Source organism: Hirsutella rhossiliensis (assembly GCF_020360975.1).
Source record: "Hirsutella rhossiliensis strain HR02 chromosome Unknown scaffold00003, whole genome shotgun sequence".
Taxonomy (NCBI): Eukaryota; Fungi; Ascomycota; class Sordariomycetes; order Hypocreales; family Ophiocordycipitaceae; genus Hirsutella; species Hirsutella rhossiliensis.
Window position 1 is genome coordinate 4,815,860 of NW_025408669.1, and position 26,067 is coordinate 4,841,926.

The following is a 26,067-nucleotide window of genomic DNA, read 5'->3' on the forward strand; positions in this document are numbered from 1 at the left end:
CGGCATGCCTCCGCAGGCGACCTTTGTGGTATGTGCCGCAACTCCAACCCCCCCCCCCCCTAAACGGTGGCCCTCTGACAGGAGCCGGTGACGCAATGGGCAGCTAAGGCACAAGGGCAGACGAAGCTGAAGGTGCAGCTCAAACTGGCCATCGCGAGGCTGCGCATGGTGCAGCAGCGTGACGAGCAGTTGGGCAAGACGCACCGGAGGGCCATGGCGCAGCTCCTCGAGACGGGCAAGGTGGACTCGGCCACGATCCGCGTCGAGAACATCATCCGCTCCGACATTGCCAGCGAGCTGCACGAGATGCTTGAGCTCTACTGCGAACTGCTGCTGGCGCGCGCCGGGCTGCTCGAGGGCCCCGTGTGCGACCCGGGGCTCGAGGAGGCCATCAAGAGCATCCTCTACGCGGCGCCAAAGACGGAGATTAAGGAGCTCGGCACCGTGCGCGTGCTGCTGGGCGACAAGTACGGCAAGGAGTTTGTCATGCAGGCCATGGACAATTCCGACGGCAAGGTCAATGAGAAGGTGGTGCAGAAGCTGAGCGTCGAACCGCCGAGAAAGGAGCTCGTCCAGGGGTACCTCGAGGAGATTGCAAAGGCGTACGGCGTCAACTGGCCGAAGCGCGACAAGGCAAGCCCGCCGCCCCCTATGATAGACTCAGACGACGACGACGACGACGACGATAAGCCGTCGGGGGCTCAGGCGCAGAAGGTGCCGGCGGAGCAGCAGCCCACCGCGGCGGCGGAACGGAAGCTCTCTAAGGGGGAGGAGGAGCTGAGCCGCGCGACGCCGCCGAGGGGGCTTGGAGGGCCGCGGAGTCCGCTGACGGTGACGCCGCCGCGGATGACGACGGACAATGTGCATCCGCGGGTCAAGCTGGGCTCGATGGAGCTCAAGCCCAACAAGAAGATGGAGGAGGCGACGGGCAAGCGGGAGCCTGAGGGGGCGGTGCCGGACATAAGCGATCTGGAGAGGAGGTTTGCGGCTCTCAAGAAGAGGTGACGGTGGAGGACAGGGGTCATGCTCGTTGATCAGGGGAAGGGAAAGGGGGGGGGGGGGGAGGGGGGGGTTCGGCTGGTTGAAGCGCCTCTTATGACATGATGGCCCGAATGCAACGGAGTCAATGAGCAATGGTCTAGGTGCGGTTATTCTCTCCCCTTCTGTCTATTGGCGCGATGGTATTCTGTGATTGGGTGAACGAATCGCCTGCTGGCCTGGCAACCGCCTGGCAGCCGGCGCTGGCCCTGAACAGGCTGGCGGCCTGAGGTTGATGCCTCGGCTGCTTGCCCTGCGTCTCCTGCGAGTATAAATATAGACGCGTGTTCTGTGTTCCGTCGCGCGAGGCAGAGAGAAAAAAACATCACCTTCCACCTCGCCTTCGCCTGTGGACGCTTCGTCTGTGGCACTTCTCGACAGCAACCGCGCCTTGGTTGTACAACAGAGATCACCAAGTCCACCTCACTCATCTTCTTGTCTCCCTTTTCTACTCTTCTTCACTTGTTGACGTCTGCTTTTGCCCACATCGTTCTTCCTGGATCGACTCGGAAGAGTTTTCTCCCTCCAAAGTCACCCACCCTCAGCACTGTTTTCATCCAGCCTTCTGACCTTTGGCCCCCTTCCATCCCAACGATCTATTGCCTCAGGAGAGTATGGACATGATGGATTCCCGAGACGAGATCCTGCGCAACGTCCGCGAGGTGCTCGGCTGCAACGGTGTGCGCCGCCTCGAGGACCTGGCCCCGATGCGTCAGGAGACCATAGAGCGACGCCTCACGGCCGCCGCGAGCAAGCTGCAGCCCGCCAGCATGGCCTCCATCTACGCCACCTGGCTTCAGGAGCAGGCCTACAGCGGCTGCGCTGCGCCGCCCGCCGCCGTCGTCGACCGCTGGTGCCACTACCTCGCTCGCCGCGGCTGCGGCAAGGCCATGCTCCAGGTCATCTGGATGCAGGCTGCGCTCACCGTGCTCGACAAGTGGTGCGCCATCATGAGCCCGGAGCGCGTGCGGGATGTGAGAAAAGACGTCTGCGATGCCATTGCTGCTGCCTACCCCGGGGAACAAGACAGCAACGTCCGCCAACATGACCGCATGGATGTCGAGGCCGCCACCGCGTCCGGTCCTTCGGTCCCTGGCCGTAGGGGAGTCGCCGCTGACGACGCCATGCAAGTCGACGACGCCCGCGCGTCCTTTGCCGCTCGAGATGCGGGAGCGGGCCCCGCAATGGTGAGGGCCACCCGGGACACGCCCTCCGACTCGGGCAGCGAGCTGACCATGGAGGAGCGTGAGAGTTCATTCGGCGGTTCCACAGCTGCCAAGACTCAGTACACGGGCGACCAGTACAAGGTTGGAGGTATGTATAGTTCTCTTGTTCTTCTTTGTGTCCATCTCGAGGCATTTCTGACAGTTCATAGGCCACTATGCTACCGACTCTTCTGACCAGCCAGAGCTGACCGAGGATTCTTCGTCCCAGCCCGGCCTTGTCTGCCAGGTCTGCAGTGCTCAGGGCGACCATACCACGGAGAATTGCCCTGGAAGGAACTTCGGATATGGCCCACGTTCGTCCTCTGGTTCTAGCTCTCCTCGGGCAGAACGTCATGTCTCACACCAGTCTCCAGTTCCGCTTCGACGAGGCAAAAGCACCCAGGCCCATGCCGAGTTGCAGCAGGCGACGCAGAACAAGCAGCCCAGTTCCCTCGGAAGCCTTCAGGACCTGTCTCTCGGATCAGGAAGCAAGGCCAAGGGAGGCAATGCTGATCTTCTTGGAGTCTCGGCGTCATCTCATGGCAGCACCCGGGGCCCGGCGGGATCAGCTCGCACCATGGATCGCTTGTCGCCCTAGAACGACGTAAGTTGGCCAAGCAATACGCAGACGCCGTGTTCACGAAGCTAACACGTGAAACAGGACAGCAAGGGCCATGGTGACGATCAGAAGTGGAAGCCAATCGAGGAGATGAACGAGGTAGAGCTCGAGGCTTTGCGCCAGGCTGATGCATTTCTCGCGAAGCTCTCTGCAGAGGCAGGGGCCGCGCAGGCAATGGCAGCCAGCGCACCTGCCCCCCCGCCTCAGTCCACGGCCGCCAAGTCGGACCACGCGCCCAAGAAGTTGAAGACGAGGTCGGGCCGCGCGCGGATCCCCACTCTTGGTGCGCTGGTCGAGCCGGCTCGCCCCAAGCCCAAGGCTCCCAAGGTCCCGGCGGTGGAGCCCACGGACGAGGACCAGGAGATGGGGGACAGCGGCGCTCCAAGCACGCCCAAGGCGGCAGAGCCTCCCGTGGAGCTCGGCGTCACGACCATGCCGCTGACCAAGGACGGGCCGTTCTCTGCGGAGACGCTGGCGCTTTTCGAGACTCGAGGCAACGTCTGGGTCAACCAGGTGCCGCGCAAGACGGCGCTGGAGATGTGGGACGAAATGGACGCGAAGAAGGCGGCCGAGGAGGAAGCGAACAAGGCCGGGAATAAGGCGGCCGAGGAGGGCGAGAACAAAGCTATGGAGAAGTAAAGTGCGAGGAGGTAGAGGGAAGGAGATGCAAATCAAGACGTTGCGAGGCGGAAACCGACAGGTGGAGTGAATGAGAGTCTAGTTGGTGGCCGGCTTCGCTGAGTTTGTTTCCCATCCAATGCCAATGCCTCGGCCAGAATGAGGATGAAGAAGCTGTTCCCGTGAATGGCGCAATGTCTCTTAGTCCAGCTTGTCGAGATGCTCCAGCCTGGTCAAGACAACTTGCTTGCTCGTCTCCTCGATCTCGCCGGCGAGAAAGACCTCGTCCAAGATGGCGTAGACCTTGTAAAAGTTGAAGACGAGGTCGAGCTCGCAGACGTTGCCGAAGAAGGCGTCGAGGACCTCGACAAAGAAGTGGATGGCCTCGAGGAAGGCAAGCTCGTTGTCGTTTGTGTCGACGCAGGCGCAGAAGAAGAGCCCGGCGTAGCGGCGATAGACGATCTTGTTGTTACGGAACTCGACAAAGTTGGACTGATACTTTTGGTCACGCGGCGCGACGAGGCGGTGGACTTCGCCCTTGAGCTTGATCTTTTCCTCGTCGCTGTATGGGGCGTACCATTTGGCGAGACGCGTCTTGCCCCTGTTTCGGAGGGTGGTTAGCCGTGGACAGCAGCGAGCGGGTGGCAAGGGAGGGCGCGCACTGTCGGTTTTGGATGAGGATAAAGGATAGCATGGCGACGCTGGGTTGTCGGAGCTGGAGATGCCCGGATGAGGGTGTCGTTGGAATCCGGGGATGATGGGAGGTGGTGGCTCGGCCGAGGGGTATTCGTAGACAGCGATTGATTGGCCAGGCAGAATCAGTGCTCCTCTATACTGCACCTACCCTGCAGGCTGCAAGTTTACCTCTTGTCGGGGCCTTTGGCGCTTCAAAGGCCATGTTGGATCTACGGATTGATTAATTAAAGTAGGTAGGCAAGAAGGTAGCCGCGACTGAGGCGCCGCAGTAGCTTCTAGTAGCCTGTAGTACAGAGCCCAGCAGTGTGAGTGCCGGGGAGAAACAATGCCTTGAACCCTCAATCAACAGCGCGCCCGCGTGCGGCCACCGCCTTGTTAGCTCTCGTCGTACCATGTACGGAGTCTGGGGTGGAGCCATGGCTTCGGCCGTTGTACCCGGCACACATGGAGCTACGCGGTGGGCTTCCTCTTCCTCTCTGGGCCATGACTCGTTCCGCCTTTTCCCACTTCAACTAACCTTCTCCATGGCGGGCGTTTTCTTCAAACCATTCAATCACCATGAAGTGTCCCATCCCGTCAGCCCCCCGACCAGTCCGCCGCCATTGACCTCTCCCCTGCTCGACGTCCACCAACCAAACGGACATCCCGGGTTCCTTGGACTCGACATCCGCCGGAGCCGCTCCGTTGCAATGACATCGGCCTGGAGATCCTGCCCGTCATGGCACCTTCAAATCCCCTGCAATGGCTCATTGTCATGATCTGGGGCCGCTGTCAGACCAATGCGCCGTGGCAGCGCATGGTCAAATACTCTCTCGCCTCGACCATCGCCCTCATCATCGCCTTGCTCCCTCCCTTTAAAGCCAACGCCAACTTCCTGACACCCATGGTCACCGTCTTTGCCCATCCCGGTCAAAGAATGGGCCTTATGATCGAGGATCTCCTCATGGTGCTCGTTGGCTCTCTTATCGGCTTGTCCTGGTCACTGCTGGGCCTTCATCTGTCAAGTCTCGTCCAGGCCTCCAATTTCCCGGCCGCTTACACCATTCGCGGCCTCTTTCTTCTGGTCTCCGTCCTTGTTCACGGCTATGTCAGGTCATCGAGCCCGCGTCTACTAGGCGCTGTTCTTTTTCTCCTCATCGCTTCCTTGTTGGCTATCCAACTGCCCGGTACCGCCTCAAGTTCCCTATTCACAACAATTTACATCCCAATTCTGCTCGGCGCGGGTGTATTGTTGTTTGTCAACCTCGCAATCTTCCCAGAGCTATCAAGCAGCTACCTGGGATCCTCGACCATCGATACCCTGTCGGAGACTATGGACACCTTGACTCATGCAACTCACTGGTTTGTTACCCCGGGCGGCGATCCTGATGACAATCAGCAGCAAACCAGCCTCGCGTCCACATGTAACGCAGAGAATCCTGGCAAGGGTGCAAAACCAGGCTTCATACGGAAGTTCTTCTCCCAGTTTCCCAATCCTTTTCAATCCTCGAAGACTGGGTCCATTCTCTCCTCCCTGCCTCTTCATTCTACCAAGTTGTCTCACCTGACCGGCCAAAAGTCCAAGCTTCGGGGTCAACTCTCCCGCTGTAGGGCGGCCCAAGACGAGATCAACTTTGAAATCTGCCTATCGCCACTGCCACCAACCGCTATGAAACCAATCAGCCTTCAGTACATGGCAGACATGGTTCAAAATGTCCTCACCTTGATTGGGGCGTGCGAGAACAAATTCGTCGTCGTTGGCAAGGATGACCACATGGGTGATTCGTCGACGATCGAAGAGGAGCAGGATCTGCCAATAACTCCGCAGTACGCAGAAGGGACTCAAAAATCCATTTCCATGGCAACCCCAGACGTCGGCGAGAAACCCAAGAAGACGAAAGGGGCCTATTTCAACCAGGTGGACAGCGTCAGGCCTATCAGAGAACTCGAGGCGAGCAGTGCTGAGTTGCTAGAGTCGATTCTCGAGCGGGTCCGAAGCCCTGTTCAAGAGTTCCAGGCGTCTTTGACAGAGGCTGCCAACCTAGTTGTCTTGTGTGTCGCCTACTGTTTCGATGTCCCGAAGCTTCCCTCTGGTGCTCCTGCACCGAAGGGCATACCTTTGGAGGAGATTGACTTGCGCATCGATCATTTCTCTGACGCACTGGCACTCTTCGATTTCCAGTCCGCCGAGGAACTCAAGCAAGCCACAATGGATCAGTCGGGTCAATCAATCGATTTTTTGCCCGGTATGGAGACCTTCTTGGCATCATCCTTTATTCTTGCTTTTCGAGACTCGGCAGCGCAACTATTGGAGATGCTGCGCCACTTACGACGTCTCATTGAAAAACGACAACTTCACCATGATCGGTCGCGACTTTGGATGCCTCAGTATACAAGTCTTCGCCAATGGCTTGCGACTGGCGGAGATGTTGACACCAGGGTCCCTCATAAAAAGACAAAGAAAGCCCAGCGCTCGAGCAATGGCACTCGAGTCGCCCCAGCGTCCGCCAAAGACCAGGCAATGCCAGAAAGTGATGAGACAGACTCCCACCGTGCTGCGGATGAAGAGCCATCAAGTAGCCAATCCGGACAGCGGGAAAGGCAGAAAGAGGAGGATTCTGCCGAAGCTAAAAGGGGCTCCGGGAGAAACCCGAATCATCCAAGGCCCAGCCGGATCATGAGAATGAGGGCAAAGGCAGCCGATGCCATGGAGTGGGCCCAAGGTTCGGACGACGTGGACTACGCGCTGAAGCTGGCAATTGCCGTGTTCCTTGTCACTTGGCCGGCTCTGGTGGCTTCCTGGACCTCGTGGTATGCCGATGTTCGTGGCGTTTGGGCGCCCATGCAACTGATCCTGGTCTTCGAAGTGGCCATCGGCACTTCGGTGTTTTCGTTTCTCATCCGACTCTTTGGTGTCGTGTTTGGCTGCGTGATTGGATTTCTCGCGATTCAGATCGGTGGGGGCAATCGCATTGTGTTGGTTTTCGTCGTGCTCTTCGGGCTCGTTCCTTCAATCTACATCCAAGTGGCTACCAAATATGTCAAGGCTGGCATGATTTCCATCGTGTCGATGACGGTTGTTGCTCTTGGTAAGTCAAATGCCCCGCCTGGCCCATCGCTCGGAGAGAGACTTACGTTTGCTCGGTCAGCTGCGGTGAATGGGAGCCCTCCTGCGTACGAGGTCTTCTACAAGCGTCTTGTGGCCTTTTTAGTGGGCGGTTTCGTCGCCATGCTGGTCGAAGTCGTCGTTGCTCCTGTCCGAGCGAGGGATCGTTTGGTGGAGTCTCTGTCTGCTTCTGTTCGCCAGGTTCAGAAAATGCAAGCGGCTCTTGCTATCGGGATTGATGGGCCAGAGAGACCAAATCTCCAGTCCCCAGCTCTTCTTGCCCGCTTCGATCGTTCCCGAGACAAGGCACAAGGCGCACTCACAGCGGCTGAGACATTTCTTCCGTTCTGTCTCAACGAGCCACGTCTCAAGGGCAGTTTCAAGCCGCTGGCGCCTATCTACGAGGAAACCATCTACGTTCTTCACCAGATTATTGATCGGATGGACAATGTGGTGCAGCTTCGCAGGGCGTACGGCTCGTCTATTCTCGAAGACTTGAACCCAAAGGTTTACGCATACCGAAGGAACGTGGCTGCCAGCAGCACGTTGATGCTCTTCTTGATCAACGAGGCTTTGACTACGTGGTTACCGCTTCCCCAGTTCATCCCGTCGGCCCGGCTCGCACAGCTTCGGCTAATCAATCGCGTCCGCGAGATACTCACCTCGGAAAACGCGGGCAAGTCAAATGTGGACCTCGCGAAGAGTCTGGGGGTCAGGGTTGAGCCGGATGAAGAAACGGCCAGTCTCATCACGAAGCGCAAATTCCTCTCGTGGAATGCCAGCACGGCTGGCCAGATGGAGATTATTGAGTATCTCGAGGAACTCGTCGAGTTGGTCAAGCTGCTGGTGGGCGTCAATGCTTTTCGGAGCGGCATGCTGGAACGGCCCACATACAGACAGTATATTGGGCGGATGGACGCGAACCGGGAAGCCGCCGCGACGGCTCTACCGGGTCGCAGAGGCGCGCCGGCGCAGCCTGAGGGGCACGAGGGCGTTGCTCTCGATTCGTCAAAGGGGTCGCGGTCTGGGTTCCCGCTGAAACGGGCGGCCACGGTTTTACAGCTGGCTGACAGACTCAGAGGAAAGGGTGGGGATGCGGAAGCCGACGGCGCGAGCGCAACACAGGACGACGGCATCCCTCGAAGCTTGCAAAGAGTTGGCACCAGGTTGAGGCAGGACAGCACCGTCGTCAGGAGAAGGGCGTTTACGATAGGGAATCGTCCAGGGTAAAGATTTTTTATTCCATTATCCTACGATGCGCTCGCTGGCATAAGGCAACCCAACCGCTTAAACATGTAGAGACCTGGGCGGGTATCATGCCGGAAACCGTACAATAGCTGTAATTATGAAAACAAAGCATGCCAATCGCTTCCCCAGAGAGCCGCCCGTGCCATGGTCGTCTTTTCTTTCCCATAGTCTGCCCTCGCAACGCCATGTTGGTGACCGAAATCGAAGCCGGGGCTGCTGCCGAGCCTAGAGTGGCTCAGATGATGTTGAGGGGCGTGTGCTGCATCAGCCTGGTGCCGTTGAGCATGGCGCGCGACTTCTTGGGTCTCTGCTGGAACCTGCGAAAGGCCTCCTGGACGTGGCGGGGCTCGATGGGCGTCTTGCCCTCGCTGGGGGGGTCGAAGAGGCCCTGCTGGAGCTTGCGCTTCTTGGCGCCGACGTTGTCGCCGCCGCTCTGGGCGCGGGCCATGTCCTCCTGCTCCTTGGCCTTGAGGGCCATTTCGGTCAGGGTGGCGACCATTTCGAAGGTGAGGAAACCGAGAATGTCGACAATGTCGTCCGAGGGCTTGCTGTCGGTGACGATGCCGAAGCCAGCCCACTCGCGGAAGCGCTTGCCCTTGCGCCAGGTGAAGGAGGCCTGGCGGTACTCGGACCACGTCACATACTCCTCGCGCGTCATGACCTTTGTGCGCTCGTCGGCCTTGCGGAGGCGCTGAAGCGTCATGTAGTTCATCTCGTCCTCCTCCTCGTCGTCCTCGTCGTCGCGCTCAGGTACTTCGACCGGGTAAAAGGACGCCGGCTCCCAGGGAAGGCCGACCTTGGCCTTCTTATTCTTCTTGGCGCCTTCGTCAACGGGGCCGCCGGGCACGACGCCGCCTCCGGGGTCATCGCCAGCTGCCAGGTCGGCGTCGGCGCCCTTGTCGTCCGAGTCCTTGACGTTCTTGCGCACGTCCTTCCACGAGAGGAAGGTGCGCAGACGGGACACCTTTGCCTGGTCGTGGCGGATCTGAAAGATGAGGTCGTTTGTGCTGATGGACTTGGACCCCCGCCGCGAGGCCAGCTCGGTGCAGTTGCGCAGCTGTTTCGCCAGCGTGAGCGGGCGAACCTTTGAACAGGAGAGGAGCTGGGTTTGCCTACCAGCTCAATCACCTGCTGCCGCACGATGTCTTCGATGATACTTGAAGTTTCAACCGAGGGTTCTGCCGTCTCGCCAGAAACGTACATCATCTGCCGAACCGTGTCAATCATCAAGTCTCTCGCAGTTGGCGGCGGTCTTCTTGTAGTCTTCCGGGCTCGAGGTGCGGTTGGTGCCATGTTGGGCAACAAATCCTCGTGGCTGAGATCCTGGTTGTTTCCCCCAGTGTTGGGCGATGAATCCCCTTGCCTCCGATCCTGGTCGCTTGACTCGATGTTTTGCGGGAGGAACAGACTGAACTCGAGCGGTTACGGCTTCTGCATGACCGGATGCTTCCCCCAGACAAGGCTGACAGGTGCAAAGCTCTCGAAACAGTGGGGTGAGGTTCCGACTTGGCTTGCAAAGCCTCTGGTGGTTTTGGTCGTGGCCTGCTCCAGCTTGAGAGTTGCTCTAGCAAAGGCGAAGAAAACAGGAGTGCTGGTTGGGTGCGTTGCCCGGACGCCCGGGGAAAACGACGGCCGGCATTGAATCCAAGGCTTGTGACGTGGGGGCTTGACTGGTGGGAGATTGGCCGTTTTGAAAGGCCTCCGGGTCGTCAAGATATGGCGGGTGATGCGGACTTGGTTTCCATGACGAAATGTTGCCGACGAAATGTTGCCGGCCATGGTCGGGAAGCCGAGATCTCCCTCACTTACCCATCCGCAAGCTGAAGCCCATGAAGACAAGAAGAGACCGCCAGAGGTACAGAGCGAGACGACCTACCTGGCTGATTTCCTGGCGATACTTGTACGCCTTGCTGTCCCTTGTTTCCGCCATGGTTGCGACGCTGGTTAGTTCCGGGACACGTGCGAAGATGACGGTTGAGTGGATTCAAGACGCCCCTTTGCCTCTGACGAGACAGATACGGTGTCTCTTCCGCCAACCAAAGGCCGAGGCTCGGCTGGCAACTTGGAGACGACGACGTCGGCGGCTCACGACGGCAGGGGCTGGTGTTAGGTGAGGCTCGAGAGGAGCCTGTATGTATGCGGTGCGAGAAACCAACGGATTGGAGCAAGGCGTGACTATATAATATGAGAAGCGTGACAAAGAAAAGGGAGGTTTGTAGAAGCATTGACTGGGGTAATGGTGATGAGATGAAGGGCGGTTGTTGAAAGCGGGACCTAGGTAGACAAAGACCGGGCGCTTAGCGTCGGGCTTGTATCTCCGGCGTATCTTTCATTGCTCGGGAAATGCTTCTCTACTAGGATATTTACTTTTAGTGTACATACGGCAGCTCAGATGGATGCTAACGTACAGTGTCTGTGCTCATGGTGACGTTCTGGTACTGTGTATACGTCACATGACCATTAAATCGCGCTGGCGGAATCATTAGGCCCTGACTATCCAGCACACATAAAAACCCTAGCTAGTTTTTAGGCACTTAGGTTAAGACTAGGGTTAGCTTAGGGCCTAGAGTTAGCTATATTAATATTTTACTTTAATATTTAAAAAGTATATAGGTAAGGCTGCTTAAGTACTCTCAATCTTATGCGCCACAGGCTCCCCACCCTTTGTGTGCCGGATAGTCAGAGCCGTGTGCTGGTTAGTTGGGCCCAATCATTACCGAGTTCAGCAGAGCCCTTGCTCACTTCTACGCCGTCCCATGCGTGAATTAGTCGTCTGCTCGCCCGACCAAATCGTGTCCCGTGCCTGGACATCTTCGTCTGAGGCTGCTGCATTATGCCGTTTTCCAGTGACGAAGCACACCAACATTCAGCTGCCGTCGTTGGGCGCATGCCTGGTATTCTGTACATCTCCAACGCCTCTGCCATTGGAAAGAGGCATACAAGACTCGGGGTCTACATGCGTCCACCCATATTCGCCATGGCTCTTCTCCCAAAGTCGGAAAAGCCCGTCTGCTTGGCCCCCCAGGCCACCACGTAGTGCGCCGCCAGCAGCTGCCACTCCTCGACCTCGTCCAGCCCTTCCAACGCGTCCAGTCTCGCCTTTTCCTGGCTGTCGACCCATGTCTCCCAGGCATCCTTGATGGTCGCGTGTCCAACCGTCTCGAACCCCGCATCCCGCAGCCGCTCCTCTTGGCCCCGGGGATCCCTGTACCGCTCCAAGCTGGGCATATAGATCTTGCGCGCCTTGAGATTCGACATCATGACTTTACCAAAGCTGTCGTCCAGTGGCATGGGCTCGTAGACGGCAATGGCCAGGCGGGCTATCCTCGATTGAAACAAGTCGAGGACGCGCTCCGAGTTTTGGTGGGTGAGGTAGCAGAGGCAGCACTCGGAGAGGATGAGCGTGGGCACATTCGTTCGAATCGCGGCGCCCATGACCGGAGTGAGGCTTTCGTGAATGTGGCGGAGGTCGACCGCATGACAGTGGTATTCGCCGCCGCGCCGCCATCGTGCGCTCCATGAGCCACTCTCTGCCACCTCAACATCTTCGAGTCTGCTCGCCAGCGCAGGTATCGTGCGGACTGTCTGGTACTTTCGTCGGCATGTGGGCTCAAAGTCGATTTCGTGGTAGATGAGTTCCTGAGGCGAGTGCGATTCAAGTAGCCGAAACGGCCTCGTGTCGGTGCCGGCGCCCAGAGCGACGATTTGCCTGGGGCCCTTGTCACCAGGTTCGTTGGGCGCGGAAAGAAAGGCAGTGATGATCATGTCGAGTGCCCGAGTCCGGACGTAGGTCCCTTGAGGCAGTGTGAGCGCTTTCGAATTCGGCGCCGCAAGGAGTGCTTGCTTCATCTACCTCGATTGATGATGGGCAGCCTTCTCGTAGGCGGACCCGACACAAAACACTCGGCGTAGGGATCGTCGAGATAGCCAAGCTGGACGGCACTCAGTCGCGACACGGCCGCATCCGTGTCGGTGTCTTGAATAACGGCATCTGGAGAGGCGCCGGCAGAGGCAGCAACAACAGCCGCCCGTCCGCCCCCTACGCCTCTGCCGCCTCTGTCGCCGCCACGCATGGAAAGGAGGTTCGGTATGGAGGGCGCCGCCATGATGTGCGATGCAGGGCAGCAGCGCGACGAGAGGGAAGAAGAAGATCGCCAAGTAGGGCAACTGAACTGGAGCTGCGGTGCGGATACTACAGTGCATGAAGAGACAGTATGACGTCAGCCAAATGAAAAATGAGCCGAGTGTCTGCTACCTAGTACCTACCTAGGTATCAAGCCGAAAAAGGGTGGGTTAGTGTGGCTTGTAAATAACGAGGGCCGATACCGCAGATTTGTGTGCGTGCATCCCTTGCGCCTACCTCGCGCCTTAATACAACAAGGTATACAAAAAGTAAGGGTTATCACGATACGTAGAAAACAGTACAGTATAATTATTAGGGCGCCCTGGCGGCATTATAGTTGGTTAATAATGTGTCTCTAAGCGGGAAACATCTTTGTATAAATTCTGCTGTATATATCCTTCTTCTTGGACGTCTACCTCTGCCTTATCCTATTATACAGCCATGGCCTCAACAGGCTAGTCACTAAATAAAACCGCCTACTAAAGCTCTCCACCCCCCCCCCCCTTATGAAAAAGACGACGTTCGTTATTCGGCTTATACGAGAGCTCGAAACCTGTAGCGCAAACAATAAAGTCGGGTTGAATCTCGCGCTGATCGCCTAGGATAATCGTCTTGTCCTTGACGCATTGGGGAGTGCCCCAAGCAACATCCACGTTCGACTGGGTAAGCGTCTCGAGGAAGCCGTTGCCCGGACTCGGCCTGCAAGTCTTATGCTCAGTGCTGTTCCCCCCCTGTATCCATATTCCATGGGGGCTACTGCACATACCTCCTGCACCCCATGTCAAACGAGGGGGTGAGTTTGTCCATCAGCTCGGGCTTGGCAGCGAGGCCCTTCTTCATCTCGCGGTACGAAAAGTCTCGCGCCATTCGCTGCTCCGGCGTTCCCTTGAGGAAGAAGTTTTGCCCTCGGCTGAGCTCGCCCTCGACCTGCTTGCGGAACTGCAGGTAGGCCTCGGCATCTTCTCGCCACTTTTGCTTCTGCTCTTCGCTGTCTGCCGCCCTGTCAGCGACAAGACGCTGTGTAAGAAACGGAAGAGGTGCTTGCATTCGAAGTTGGTGCCTCCTGGCCCGGCAAAAGCAGGGGCGAAGCCAATCGTGATCCACGTCGGTGACCGCATGACTACCGTCATCTTGTCCACCACTGCTGCAGTCAGCATACCTGAGAATCTGCGGCTGGGCTTTTCGAGCGTCGTACCTTTACCCATAGACGCTGTTATCTGCACACCGTTGACAAGAACGTCTCCGGCATCGGTCAAGAGTTGCCCGGTAGCCTTGTTCTTGACTTCAATCTCCCATTTTGCGGTTTTCCACTGAGCCTTGACGACTTCGTGCTCAAGCTTGATATATGGCTCAAGGTCGAACTTTCGAGCAACCGACTCGAAATACCGCTTAATCTCAGGTGCTTCAGCGTAGCTACCAACTAATCAGCCGAAATGCGACTCCCGAGATGTGGTTGCAGTGCATGGTGTGTACTATTTGCTCCAGTTGGGGTTCGCTGCCCATGCGAATTGATAGTTGTGCTGTCTTGGTGAGCACTTGGTAGAGACAGGCTGGTTCTGGGAGACCAACCGACGGAACATCGCAAGCGCATCCCGCATATCTACAATGCTGTCAATACAGTCCCTTGGCAACTTGTCTGCAAACCTGCCTACCTATTCTCCCACCAGGTCCCCCCTACGCCGGCATTCTTTTCATACAGCACCAGCTCGGCGTTTTGGATCCGGCCCTCTGACTTCTCGGGCGAAGGCTAGGGAACTCGCTCCGGCGCCAATGGCCATGATCCGCAGCTTCCTCGGGGACTTGATGCACTGCTTGCCGGCGAGGAACCGCTGCGTTTCCGCAAATTCTTTGTCGAAATCCGGCTGATACTCGTGATAAAAGGGCGAGGGAGTTGCCGTCGCCCCGGTGGGCGCTTTGGCCGCAGGCATCTTGAGCAACGACTGCAGAGATGGACCAAGGACTCGTCTACTTTGTTTATGTGCACTTTGTGCCGCCACGAGAAGCTCATCGAATCGTTATACCGCAGCCAACACGCCAGGCAAACGCCCAGTGTCCCCTGAGCCATATTCCACCTTTAAAAGCCGAGGCGCGTTGGGGTGGTTTCCGTCTCCGGCGCTTTTGGGGCGCCGAGAAGCCCGGGCAAGCACCGTGAAGCATATGCGGCTACGGAATTGGAGGCAACATAAGCACAGTTCTAGACCTTCTATCGGCAACCGCCTCGTAGCCCAACTGGCCACAGATGGGTAGTGTATTATATAAAAAGGGGCAGGATTCTAGCACCACTCCACTTCTGCCTAGTCTGGTGCAGAGGGACTTGGACAGTTATGAGCCGGGGGGGAATTAACGTTGCCTATTCCTTTAACTTTCTTCTACTACGCTATTTCTTAACTTGGGAAAGCTCGCATTTCGGAATTCAAGGGGGTTCGGTTGGTCCATATATAGAGCCTTCAATCATACACAACTTAAATCCCATCATATACGGTGTTGAGCCCACGGGCATCCGTAATTCCTACACATTAAATAGTCTGCGGCCCACGCTGGTCCGTGGCAACCTTCCGTTACGTGACAAAAGTACTCGCGGCTCGGAGCTCACAGCTCCATGTGCCTGCGAGAACTCTCCATGGCCTGCTCCATGGCGACCTTGACAGCACGCACCACAAACGGCCGCAACGCCGCCCTTTTGAACCCCAGGTCGGCATCGCTGGATCGCCTTTGCACCGTCACCAATCCCCGCCGCATCAGCGGGCCGACCAACTCGGCCTCTGCCACCTGTGCCTCTGCCCGGATCGATGTCTGCGCCACCGTCTTGGCGAGTTCCCGGGACATGAGATAGTCGACGTACGCCTCGACCTCGGCCGAGTAGACGCTGATTGCATCCGCCGGGGGCAGGAAAAATGCCCTTTCCGCGCTGAGCGAGGAGCCCTCCCCGAGTCCCGAGCTCGTGCCCAGTCCGGCACCCAATCCAATTCCGGCCCCGGCGCCGCCCGCAGTGCTGGCCCCGGCGCTGGCGGCGCTGGTTAAGAATGCTGAACCCCCCAGGGCAATGAATGTCCCGACAGCGGCTCCCAATGCCTTTTTAACCCATCCGCCGCTTGACTCGGCTTGCATTTGCTGAACGTCGTCCACCACCTTCTTCTTTGCTTCCTCCGCCGCCTGAGCTGTTTCGTCCTTCTGTACCTCCCCGGAGCTCCTCTCCTCTCCCGTATTCTCAGCCTTGCCTTTTTTCTTGTTCCTGGCCCTCTTCTGAGCCTTTTTGCTTGCCTTGTTAGCCTTGTCGGCCTCCTGCCCAACTGCTTCGATGGTTTTGCGCAACTCCATCATTTCATTGCTGAGGATACTGTCCTCATTCGAAACCGCGAAGATCAAGTCGTAATCCCGAGTTCGAGACCATATGACGTCGGCGGCCTCTACCTCTTGTGCACTCATCTCCAACGCCGTAAACGGCTCCTTCTGCGAGATTTGGGCGGCCTCCCCATCTCTCAGCTTTTCCAGCATCTCTGAAACTGGCTGTTTCGCCTTCATCTTCTCCATGAGTTCTTCCTTAGCCTCCTCCTTCAGTTTAGGTATCATGTCAGCCTCTGCTTTTGCCTTGTCTGCGTCTGCTAGCTCCGCAGCCTTTTGCGCTCCCTCTCTGTAGCTCTTGGCGGCGTTGGTGTATGCCAAGTTGGAGGCTTCAGCGGCTGCGGCCCTTGCGTCCTTGGTTAGTTTGAGGGCCCCTTTATAGGGCTCCGAATGGAGGCACACGTATTCGTCGCAAATCTGGGCTATCTTTTTGGTAGACTCCTTTGCTTTTTTGGCCGCCTTGGCCGCCTTGTTTGCTTCTTCCCTAGCCTTTTGTGCATCTGGCTCCTCCCGGACGGAGTTATATGCCCTTTCGGCCTCGGTTGCCGCCTCACTGACTTGCTTTGCTTCCACCTCGATATCTTTGAATGCTTTCTCCGCTGAGGCCAGTATCTCGGCGTGATTTGGCGCTGTAAATAATGGGAAGCCAGTTTCTTTGTTCCAGCCTATAACTTCCCCGACATTAGGCTGGTTCATGAACTCAATAGCACGGCTATAAGCCGTTGACCCGTCAGCCAGCTGGGGCTGTGGCCCATTGGCGAGCCATGAATCGTATTTGGTGTCATAATCCAGATTGCGTGTGAAGTCTTTAGACGGATCGTCTATATACGCCTTTAGAACTTCGTCTGTTGCCCGAACTGGAATGGTGTTCCAGCCAATGACTTGGTCCCATCGTATGCCTCCCAACGCGTCATATTCGTCTACCGATTTGGCCATGTCAGAGATGTATCCTTGAATGCTTGGTGATGCCTCAATCATATTTGGTGTTGCCTGAATGCGATAGAGATAGCTTTCCGTTGCATCCGTTTTGGCGCGGTGGCTGCCATACTTGATTGCGGGCAAAATTTGGGCTGACGTTGAAATATACGCCGAGGCAAAGATGCCATAGGGTTCCTTGCGGTATTTCAAATGCTCGTTCAAGCCATATCTGTCCTCTGGTGGGGGATTGATTGCCGGAAGGAATCCGTTTTGGCCTTGGATTTCGGTTGAGGTTCGACTGTCGCCCCGGTAGACAATTTGGACTTGCCTGATCTGCGGCTGCTCGTCAGGCGCTGGTCTGGCAACGCTGGTGCCAAGGAGCAACAGTAACCAGGACAGGATCAACATCACCCAGCGTGGATACATGTCGGCGGTGAGGGACCGGTGTCAAGCAAAACTAAGGCCCCTGACAGAAACTAGAGAGAGAGAGAAGGTCAAGAGAGATGGGTTTTGAAAACATTGAAGCGAGAGATGCTGCCAAGTTCCATTGATATAGACAACGAGGACGAAACTTCGCCCGCCGCCTGCCTAAGTAAGCTAATAATTTAATTATCATTTAAGAACATTGATGGCAGTGTTTGTTTGAGTGCATGACTCAATATCGCATGAATGCAAATCTCTCGCGTACTCCGTACGTTGACTTCCAGTATAGCATAGCACCGCCTACTGTCTATATTACGCAGTCTGAACTTGGGCCGACCTCACTCAAGGACTTGATGCCAGCTGCTTGGCGAGTAATAAGACTCTCCGATATGCCGAATTTTTCCATGGTCGTAATATTCTAGCCCTGCTCCGCACCCCAATATGGCCATTGTTACTACCCATCTGTACCCCTGTCAAATTGTTGATGCGGGCGGCGTCCTTTGAAGTTTGTGCTCTGTACAACTGGAGGGACTTACAGTGTAATTCGGACAAAAACACGAGAGTCCTAATTAGAGACTGCTTCCGTCAATATACGGTTTACATCCACAGTACAGGACATAATATTTTTGGTGAAAAGAGAGATGCTTGCTGGCTTTGTTGTCCTGTTGCGCTCCACAATCTAGTCGGCTCTGTCAAGAACCTGAAGAGAGGGAGGAAAGGCCGAAGTATGCAAGAAGAGATGCCTGCTTAATCGGGACCTCTTTCCACTCTACTGTACATCGCCGGGTTAATTGCATTGCGTAGGGCGTTGTGATGCATGGTTATAGCATGCTTATAACGCTTATAAGTGCTACGGGCGGCTCTGGAGATAACTTACAGCAGAGCCACTGGCAAGACCTCGCGACCACCAGAGACATTGTGGCATTGTGCTCGAGTGAATCTACCTGTGGGTGCTACCTATATAACGCCTTAAATAAGACCGAGACAGACTTGCATCCAGGCTAAAAGAGTATATGCATTATATTAGCAGTGTTTTTCCGTGTAAGTCAAAGAAATCAAGCTCCTCCTTCGGTAGCTGTATGTTCACCCTTGTTTACAACGCATCAACAAGTGAGTAGGGGCCGCATAGACACCTTGATTAGGCAAAGATGCTAAGAAAAGGGTTGAATTCCGCCTATAGGCACCCGGAATAATTATAGGCGGCGTGCCGAGCGGAATTACTTCCACTATCCACATGGTGTTTAAAGCGCTGCCAAGGCTTAGCATCTTAACGACGTTGAATATATACCACCCCCACCTCGCCTTCAGTATGGGATTTCTCAGTTAACGTCAGTCACCTAGCTTACAGCATACCCCCCTTCCAGCACCCTTTCTCACCAAAACGCAAGCTTTAAAACACTAAATAATAAATATAAGAAAAATAGTTATGCCTATTCGCTCCTAGAATACTATTAGTAAAATAGCTTAAGTTAGTATTAAAATTTACTTTTTATATATATTATTGTGAGAGCGCTACTAGGAGGTACGGGCTGACAAAGCACTCGGGTACGTAGTACCAATGTGTCGGCAGGGTATCGGCAGGGAATCGTGCCTACCCCGCTCGCATGTCATAGACCACTCGCCATTCCGACGGAAGAGGAAAAATCCCTCTTCTCGCAAGCTTCAGTCTTGCGACGAGGAGAACACAATACACACAGCGCAGTACCTCTAGCTATCTCTACTACCTGACTGATCGTACCGTGATACGTATTCCCTTATAATTATATCTAATTATACTTATATAAAAGCTTAAAGCTAACTTAAGTATTTTATTAGTACTTTCTATTACTTTACTTAGTAAGCCTTAATACTTTAAAAAGTACTAAATTAATATTAAAAAAATTCTAATAAAGTAAGCTAAGTAGTAAATAAGCTTTTTTATAGTATATACTACTAATAAAGTAGTTAAAGACTTATAAATAGCTTTTTCTTTTAAGTTATTAAGTAATAAACTTTTCTCTTTATTAAAAAAAGAGGTATTTTAAGAATATCCTATTATCTTTTTATTTAATAGATAAAATAGTAAATAGAAAGTACTTTTAAGTACTAAAAGCTATATAAAGATAAATAGTACTATATAATTTTTTTAAACTATTTATTTAGTATTTTATTTTTACTATAGGAAAACTAAAAAGTAATATAACTTATTTATTATTAGAAAAAAAGAAAAACTTATAGTACTTTATAAATCTATTATAGCTTAGCTCTTTAGCTATAAAGTTTTAGTCTTTCTACCTATTTTAATAAATTAGTTATAGATTTATAAAAAACCCGACTTTTAGTGGGAAAAGGGTGCTGGAAGGGGGGTATGCTGTAAGCTAGGTGGCTGACGTTACATGGCTGTCTCCTTTTCTTGCGGGGCGTAATGTAGAATAAGTTAGAGCGCTTTAAGCATGTCCTATAGCTACGCAATCACTTTTACCAAGAAATGCGCAGCCCTGTGCACAGCAAAGCACAAGGGTTTGCCTGCCAATACGCAGGTGTGAGGAAACCACTAGGTTGTGCAGGCAAAAGTGAAGTGACACTCCAACAGATGACCTGGAAGTGGACCCTATATGCCATGGAGGTGCTGGTGGCAGCTGACGGTAGGTATAAAGGGAGGCCGGCAATGGGCAACATGGGCTTCCTCCCCTCCGTCTCCTTTCATTATCCCTCGGCACCATGTTGAACATCCTGCTGGTTGGTGCGCTTGTTGTAAGGTCTCTAGCTAAGGACGCTCCCTCGGCCGCCCCCGAAGCACCCGACCCGGGCCGTCCGAGCGAACCATTAAACACATACAGGAACCTTATAGTGGACATTGGCGGCCTTATCTCTGACGCCACCACATGTTACAACATGTACGAGGAAAAGGTCAGGGTAGCGGAATTTGTTGGGGAATCATTGTTGGCCACTATCCAGTTGTGCGATAAGGACTACGACTCTATCCATGCTCAGCTCCGAGATGCTCGCGATACGGCACGGAAGCCCGACTTTCCAGCGGACCAGCTGGATGGCCTTGGGTTGCCCAACGTGCTTGAAGGCGACCCGAGCCAACAAGGGAATCGGACCGTTAGTCTGGTGAACAGGCTTGACCAGCTTAAGCAAGCGGCTGAACAGGCGGTTCGAGTTCGTGATGAGCAGGCAAGTATCCACACACAAATCAATGACAATACTCCAATCAATACAACTTACCTCCAGAGGCTCCAGCCTCAAGACACGCTGCACGTTTTCAGGATTTGTGATAACTAACCAGTTAATCCAGGCAAAAGCTGGGGAACCAAAGCCATGGAAATACCCAGATGATATGCAGTGCTATGAGCGGCACTCTGTTAGTGAGAACTGCCTGGGGACCAAGGTCCTTTGCGACCGGCAGGGACCCGAGAGTGAGCAATGCTTTCAATCTCGGAAACGCCCACAGTTCCAAATAGGGCTAGAAGAAAACTGCAAGGTCGATCCCAGTAGATCCAGCGAAGCCTGTGTCGGGACCGAAGAATGGTGCGGGAGAGGCCCCATTGTCAAGATATGGGGGTCCAGCAAGAACTGCATAGACTACCGACACCGAGACGGGACCCAGCAATCGCATCCGTGGGAAGAGGGAAGCGGATGTCACGAGAAGACAGAGGGCTGCCTTGGAACGTTTTCCTGGTGCGCACTTTACTACTGGGCGACTTATTCGAGCCAAGAGGCCTGTTTCGGCGACCGCAAGCCCCGGCCCACGGACAACAAGAAGGGACCGTGGAAATTCCCAGACGTTTCCTACTTTGCCGACTCCGAGATCAGTAGGGGCACTGAGGCCCTATGCACCGAAATCAGGAACCCGGAAATACGGACTAGCTGCTACAACGCTCGGGAGCCGGCACCCTGGAGATTCCCATTCTCCGCGGATTGCCCGGTGACAGGGGATCTGGAGGATGAGCGGTGCATGGGCTCACAAGCTTGGTGTGAGTACCAAAAGGGAATCTACGGAACACTCGAGGGATGTCTTTCGATCCGCCAACGAGCCCCCAAGCACTCCAATCTCGACTGGAAGTATGGAGAAGATTGTGCGAAGCGGTCCGAGAAATGCCTTGGAACGCTCAAGGCATGCTCTCTGTTCGAGAGGGCGAGGTTGAAACAAGACTGCGTTGCAGCAAGATGGAGCCCGGGATTCATCCTGCCCAATTCAAAAAGCTGCAACAAGGAGGGGGAGCCCAACGAGCGTTGCTCTGGGACATTCGAGTGGTGCGTCGACCACTGGAGCAAGGGGGGCTATAGCGGCGAGGCGGCATGCTTCAGCAAGCACGGGTTCGACGCTGTCCGTTTCGAAAATTCGATTATTTCTCTCGTGGCTCCGGCGGTGCAAGAGAAGATTCTCGACGTTGCGCAAAACGTCACAACCAAGGCCTTGTTCCAGGCGCTAGCCGTCGACGGTCAGTCGCGCCAGTCGGCCATGAAGTCGACAAAAGAGTTCCTGGCCCAATATTTCGAGAAGCTCAGGACGGCCCTGATGCGAGAGGGGTGGGCCGAGCAGGCTGTCAAGAAGGCTCTTTCATCGGCCTAGGCGTTTTGTGTATATCTCACCGAGGCTGTAGCAGCGTGGCTAGATAAACCGACCGCCTGACAGACTGTCTGAAGAAGTGAATATAGTCTGTCTGACTGTAGACCAACCGATCGATAGGTTCGGTCAGTCTGGGTCGTCTCAGACGGTTTGAGCCAGCAGCGCCATAGCTCACCGAGGTTATAAATGTAATGCAAACCGGGTCCTGGGCCAGGCGCGTCTGCGTCTGCTGTTAGTCTCTATAATGATGTATAAATGTCAAACATAGCAAATACCACTTGACTACCAGCAAAATAGGGGCACCCCCATGTGGAGGTGTTATTGGTATAGTTTATAAGTCTTTGTCCTGCTGACAGAAAATGTTAAACATAGCAAATACTACTTGACCGCAAGCACAATAGGGGCACCCCCAGTGGAGAGGTATTATTGGTATAGTTTATAAGTCTTTGTCCTGTTGACAGTAATCTATTCTGAGGCGGCTCCACCGTGACAGCGATACACGCTACGCCGCGCTGCACATGTAGGCCTAAAAACGGGAAGACGCTCAGGAAGAGATCGAACCCCCTTTTCTACGTCGATTTCTCTTTTGATGCGCTTCGTCTCGCCGTGCAGTTTTTTCTTCAACTCTTTAAGACATTCATTCACCTCGCCAATGCGGCCTGACGAACGCCCAAGACGTGCGAGGTGGGAGTTTCATTCATTAAATCAAGCAAGCAAGCTCGCGATACAGGCCAGCTGGAAATATTCTGAAGAGAAAAAAAAGAAAGAAAAAAAACGTGTCCGCTACTTGACTGGCACACTGTTTCTGTTGAGTGCCGCAGCTCGAGATGAGATGAGAAAGTACGTACATGCACCACGGTAACGCGTAACGCGTCGAGCGTGCTAGTTATGTCAGCACTCAGCAATCTTGGCCACGATTGGAGAGTCACTGCTGGTCGTTTGTTGTCATCGTCAACACTTGAACACAACACGGGGCCCCATGGAAGAAGCGCCGCCTTCGCCGCCCTCGCCGCCCTCGCCGCCATGCTCTGCACCTACCGCTCCCTTATCAGTCTCTCAGCTGGTTCGTCTTCATCGCAGGGAGCGACTCCTCGTGCGCCCAATCCACTGGACCGACCGCCATCTTGAGCTGCTCGGATGCTCATTTGGTGACCCGTCTCGCGCGCCTCCCAAAACGACGCCCGTTTTGTTTGGGCGGCGAGGCTCCGGCTACCTGCGCTACGCGTTTAAGCATCGAGAATGGAGAGTGCAATTTCGAGAAACTGCTCTTCTCGACGTTCTTGCGACGGCGGGACCATTCGCGGATCGGTTCGGCGCCTCCTTCCTTACCTTGCCCTCGTTGCTGCGACTGACCAACGATATCGATAGACAGAACATTCGCTTCGCCTTCAACCGGCGCCACGTCCAGACTCTCCGATGCACAATCTTTCTCCCTAAGATACAGCAAGAACCAGACCCATGGCCGCCGCTTCTTGTAGCCTACGTTGACCTCGATCGCATCGCTAGCTTACGTAGAGACTTATTTCGGCTTCCTATCGAGAGACAGCGGTGTAAATCCGCCTTTTCATTATCTTGTCTTAAGACAAAGAAAATCACCCCTACGAACCACCTGCACGATCCATACATTGTAGCGATCCTTATCGCTTTGGCGCAGGGAAATAAGCGACGGGCCGGCTATCGACAGGAATCCGGCTTGGACTTATTTACGGTACGATACCAAGCTGCGTGTGAGTATTTTCTACTAATATAACTCCTTCTCTCTTTAGTCCCAAGTACTAGTCTCGTCAAGCGACAAGGAAACTATCTATCTCTATACAGCACGCATTACCTCTTCGTTTCTTTGCAGTCTCGAGGACCCTACCTTCAAGCCATCGGAGCCGACATCTATCCAGGTCGAGATCACTACTATCCCATACAAGCCGTATCGGTCCTTTCTCGACCGCCTTGCCGTGCTTTTGCTTCCAGCACAAGAGTTGGCCAAGATACGGGAAACAGAAGGCCAAGGCCAAGACCTTCAGTGCCAGCCTGCACTACAAGATGCCGGGCAATCAATTGGATATACCTAATGCTGCATCATCCTTGCATCTACGGGCAAAAGAGGATGTTGGCATCGTTGGACCAGTGCGGCTGGATATGCGTTATGAATGACACCTAGGCATTTTCACTCGGTACCAAAGGGGGTGAACTGACACGGTGTAATAAGAGCAACCTTACTGCATTCACGTCGCCGGGGGTACATGGAGCCTCACGCCGACCTGTCAATTGATGAACAATGTTCTAAGAAGGAAGCTCGATTGACAGAAAGGGGGGGTAATTATCAATCCACCACTTTCTACCATTTGGCGGGACAGACAAGCAGACAGGACAACAGAGGCAGACGAAGCGGCGGGCGCCTCAGGAGGGAACATGGGTTTGAGGTGCCATCTGCCTAAATCGGTGGGTGCTATAGTTTCTGAGACGGCAGAACCTAATATTGAGTACGAGAATGATTGGGTTTCGAAAAAAGGGTTTCTAGGTACACCCGAATATGGAAATTAGAGGACTTTCATCGGCCTAACAGAAAAGACCAACACGGTAGGTCTTTAGCTCTCCATGGACTCATCGCTATCACTGCGGTCACCACTGCTGTCCCTAGGCTCGTCTCTATATATGCTTATTTGCTCATCAGCCCACGCCAACATGGCCAGAATATGCTTGATAACTTCCTTGCGGTGGCCTCGCTTATCAATATCAAACCATTCTGTAGAGTTTACTCTTAAGTAATGAGTTGTAGGCGAGGGCGTCTCGTATTCATTAATAAAATCGAGCGTTATATAGAAGTGGAAAAACTTGACGTAATGTGTAACAGCAAGGATGATTATAAGACTAAGGGGATTGTGCTTTAATTAGGAAAAGTCACAGAGCTAAGGCAAACATAGTACTTATACTCACTTGTTTTTAACGAGAGGCTTGGTGCTAGTAGCACGCCGTACGGCGAGAGCCTGTCCGACTAGCTGGCCTAAAGTCTTATCCGAGACCGTCGGCTTGCCTTCGATTGTAAACTTTTGGAAGGCTCATTTCCCCTCTATCGTTGCCACCTGAATAACTTGGTTACCCTTGTGGACCTGTAGGCCGCCATCGTCTATTGCTTCAATCGACTGCTTTGAAGCACTCTCGAAGGTGTGCGCGAGATGCTCGTCGCGAAAGAAAATAGGAAACGCCTTATCGATCGGCTGAGCGTAGTTAATCACACACCGGATAAAACAGCTCGCTAGACGCACAGTCAGGTCCTCTAGGGGAGCCGACGATAGTTTATTCACCCAATCAAGGCTCGCCGCGGACGAGGCCGAGTCCGACGCCGATCCAGTTGGCGAGCTACTAGCGACTTGCATGCTCGCAGACGAGACGTAGCCTTGATGCTGTGTCGCCGGTCGTGTCGCCCGTGTAGTTCTATCCGATATCATAGCGGTAGCCTGCATTTCTGCTTGCAGGAGCCGGGCGAGCGCGGCCTAGACATAGCCGAGACTGTCTGGCTGCTGCTGCTGCCGGACAATCTGGTGCTCATACTTGTCTCTGAAGCCGGCAGTTGGTCCGTCAACCAGACGGTCGATGCAAACATGGACTCCCCCTACAGAGTCTGGGAAATTTCTGTCGGAAAAGAGGGCGAGGCGCTTCTGAGGTTTGGCGCAGATGACTCGGCTCGCAAATAAGTGTGCCGTGTCCCAGCGACTCACGCCACCCTCAAAGTCGTCCGACTTATATAGAGAGTCGAAGCTCTCTGCCCCCCCGGGCGTGTACTTGGCAAAGAGGGCTTCGCTAGTGACGAGGTCGTAATAGGCCATGATGATAACGGGCGGCAGACCGGGCAGACGGAACAGACGAGGCTTGTACTGCGGGGGATGTGCGGTAAGAATTCTTAAAAGGCAGAATGAGAAACGGCTTGAACTTGATCTCAAAGCTCAACTTAGGACTGCATGGACAAGATCGACCTGCCTATTCGCAAACCGCAAGACCAAGCATGCTTTATAGCCCACGACAGTCTACTTGAGCCTTTGTAGATACATGGCGCGGCGCCCGTGCTACACACCTTGACAGATTAAACATGTCAGACGTGAACGATATGTAAAAGTCCATTGGATAGAGAGTCCGGTGGTATCGGGAATCCCGCATGTAAGCGCTCGACTTACATACGGCGGCCTTGCTGCAACCCTGGGGAGT

At 54.5% G+C, this 26,067-nt stretch overlaps 11 protein-coding genes across 11 annotated transcripts; 5 read left to right on the plus strand and 6 right to left on the minus strand.

Annotated features, from left to right (window-relative positions):
- Positions 1-4: 4 nt before the first annotated feature.
- HRG_03724 (regulator of vps4 activity in the MVB pathway domain-containing protein) lies at positions 5-1,005 on the plus strand (the record flags this gene model as incomplete). Its single annotated transcript, XM_044862195.1, has 2 exons — positions 5-28; positions 121-1,005. 2 exons carry the CDS (start codon positions 5-7, stop codon positions 1,003-1,005), a joined length of 909 nt encoding a protein of 302 aa, XP_044723221.1.
- A 647-nt stretch (positions 1,006-1,652) lies between these two features.
- On the plus strand, positions 1,653-3,501 carry HRG_03725 (uncharacterized protein; the record flags this gene model as incomplete). Its single annotated transcript, XM_044862196.1, has 4 exons — positions 1,653-2,352; positions 2,414-2,490; positions 2,842-2,847; positions 2,905-3,501. The coding sequence occupies 4 exons, from the start codon at positions 1,653-1,655 to the stop codon at positions 3,499-3,501; spliced, it is 1,380 nt and encodes a 459-aa protein (XP_044723222.1).
- Positions 3,502-3,681: 180 nt separating this feature from the next.
- HRG_03726 (clathrin adaptor complex small chain domain-containing protein) lies at positions 3,682-4,174 on the minus strand (the record flags this gene model as incomplete). The annotated part of the gene is made up of 2 exons (XM_044862197.1): positions 3,682-4,081; positions 4,143-4,174. The coding sequence occupies 2 exons, from the start codon at positions 4,172-4,174 to the stop codon at positions 3,682-3,684; spliced, it is 432 nt and encodes a 143-aa protein (XP_044723223.1).
- A 720-nt stretch (positions 4,175-4,894) lies between these two features.
- On the plus strand, positions 4,895-8,491 carry HRG_03727 (fusaric acid resistance protein-like domain-containing protein; the record flags this gene model as incomplete). The annotated part of the gene is made up of 4 exons (XM_044862198.1): positions 4,895-6,401; positions 6,657-6,731; positions 6,783-7,244; positions 7,305-8,491. The coding sequence occupies 4 exons, from the start codon at positions 4,895-4,897 to the stop codon at positions 8,489-8,491; spliced, it is 3,231 nt and encodes a 1,076-aa protein (XP_044723224.1).
- A 253-nt stretch (positions 8,492-8,744) lies between these two features.
- On the minus strand, positions 8,745-10,439 carry HRG_03728 (transcription initiation factor IID, 18kD subunit domain-containing protein; the record flags this gene model as incomplete). The annotated part of the gene is made up of 3 exons (XM_044862199.1): positions 8,745-9,566; positions 9,626-9,715; positions 10,386-10,439. The coding sequence occupies 3 exons, from the start codon at positions 10,437-10,439 to the stop codon at positions 8,745-8,747; spliced, it is 966 nt and encodes a 321-aa protein (XP_044723225.1).
- A 1,022-nt stretch (positions 10,440-11,461) lies between these two features.
- HRG_03729 (leucine carboxyl methyltransferase domain-containing protein) lies at positions 11,462-12,615 on the minus strand (the record flags this gene model as incomplete). The annotated part of the gene is made up of 2 exons (XM_044862200.1): positions 11,462-12,303; positions 12,363-12,615. 2 exons carry the CDS (start codon positions 12,613-12,615, stop codon positions 11,462-11,464), a joined length of 1,095 nt encoding a protein of 364 aa, XP_044723226.1.
- A 496-nt stretch (positions 12,616-13,111) lies between these two features.
- On the minus strand, positions 13,112-14,560 carry HRG_03730 (cyclohexanone monooxygenase; the record flags this gene model as incomplete). Its single annotated transcript, XM_044862201.1, has 8 exons — positions 13,112-13,331; positions 13,399-13,624; positions 13,678-13,773; positions 13,834-14,045; positions 14,106-14,152; positions 14,202-14,232; positions 14,285-14,319; positions 14,366-14,560. 8 exons carry the CDS (start codon positions 14,558-14,560, stop codon positions 13,112-13,114), a joined length of 1,062 nt encoding a protein of 353 aa, XP_044723227.1.
- Positions 14,561-15,221: 661 nt separating this feature from the next.
- On the minus strand, positions 15,222-16,202 carry HRG_03731 (uncharacterized protein; the record flags this gene model as incomplete). Its single annotated transcript, XM_044862202.1, has 1 exon — positions 15,222-16,202. One exon carries the CDS (start codon positions 16,200-16,202, stop codon positions 15,222-15,224), a length of 981 nt encoding a protein of 326 aa, XP_044723228.1.
- Positions 16,203-20,637: 4,435 nt separating this feature from the next.
- HRG_03732 (uncharacterized protein) lies at positions 20,638-21,873 on the plus strand (the record flags this gene model as incomplete). Its single annotated transcript, XM_044862203.1, has 1 exon — positions 20,638-21,873. The coding sequence occupies one exon, from the start codon at positions 20,638-20,640 to the stop codon at positions 21,871-21,873; it is 1,236 nt and encodes a 411-aa protein (XP_044723229.1).
- A 976-nt stretch (positions 21,874-22,849) lies between these two features.
- On the plus strand, positions 22,850-23,385 carry HRG_03733 (uncharacterized protein; the record flags this gene model as incomplete). The annotated part of the gene is made up of 2 exons (XM_044862204.1): positions 22,850-23,344; positions 23,377-23,385. 2 exons carry the CDS (start codon positions 22,850-22,852, stop codon positions 23,383-23,385), a joined length of 504 nt encoding a protein of 167 aa, XP_044723230.1.
- Positions 23,386-25,358: 1,973 nt separating this feature from the next.
- Positions 25,359-25,691, minus strand: HRG_03734 (uncharacterized protein; the record flags this gene model as incomplete). Its single annotated transcript, XM_044862205.1, has 1 exon — positions 25,359-25,691. One exon carries the CDS (start codon positions 25,689-25,691, stop codon positions 25,359-25,361), a length of 333 nt encoding a protein of 110 aa, XP_044723231.1.
- Positions 25,692-26,067: the final 376 nt, after the last annotated feature.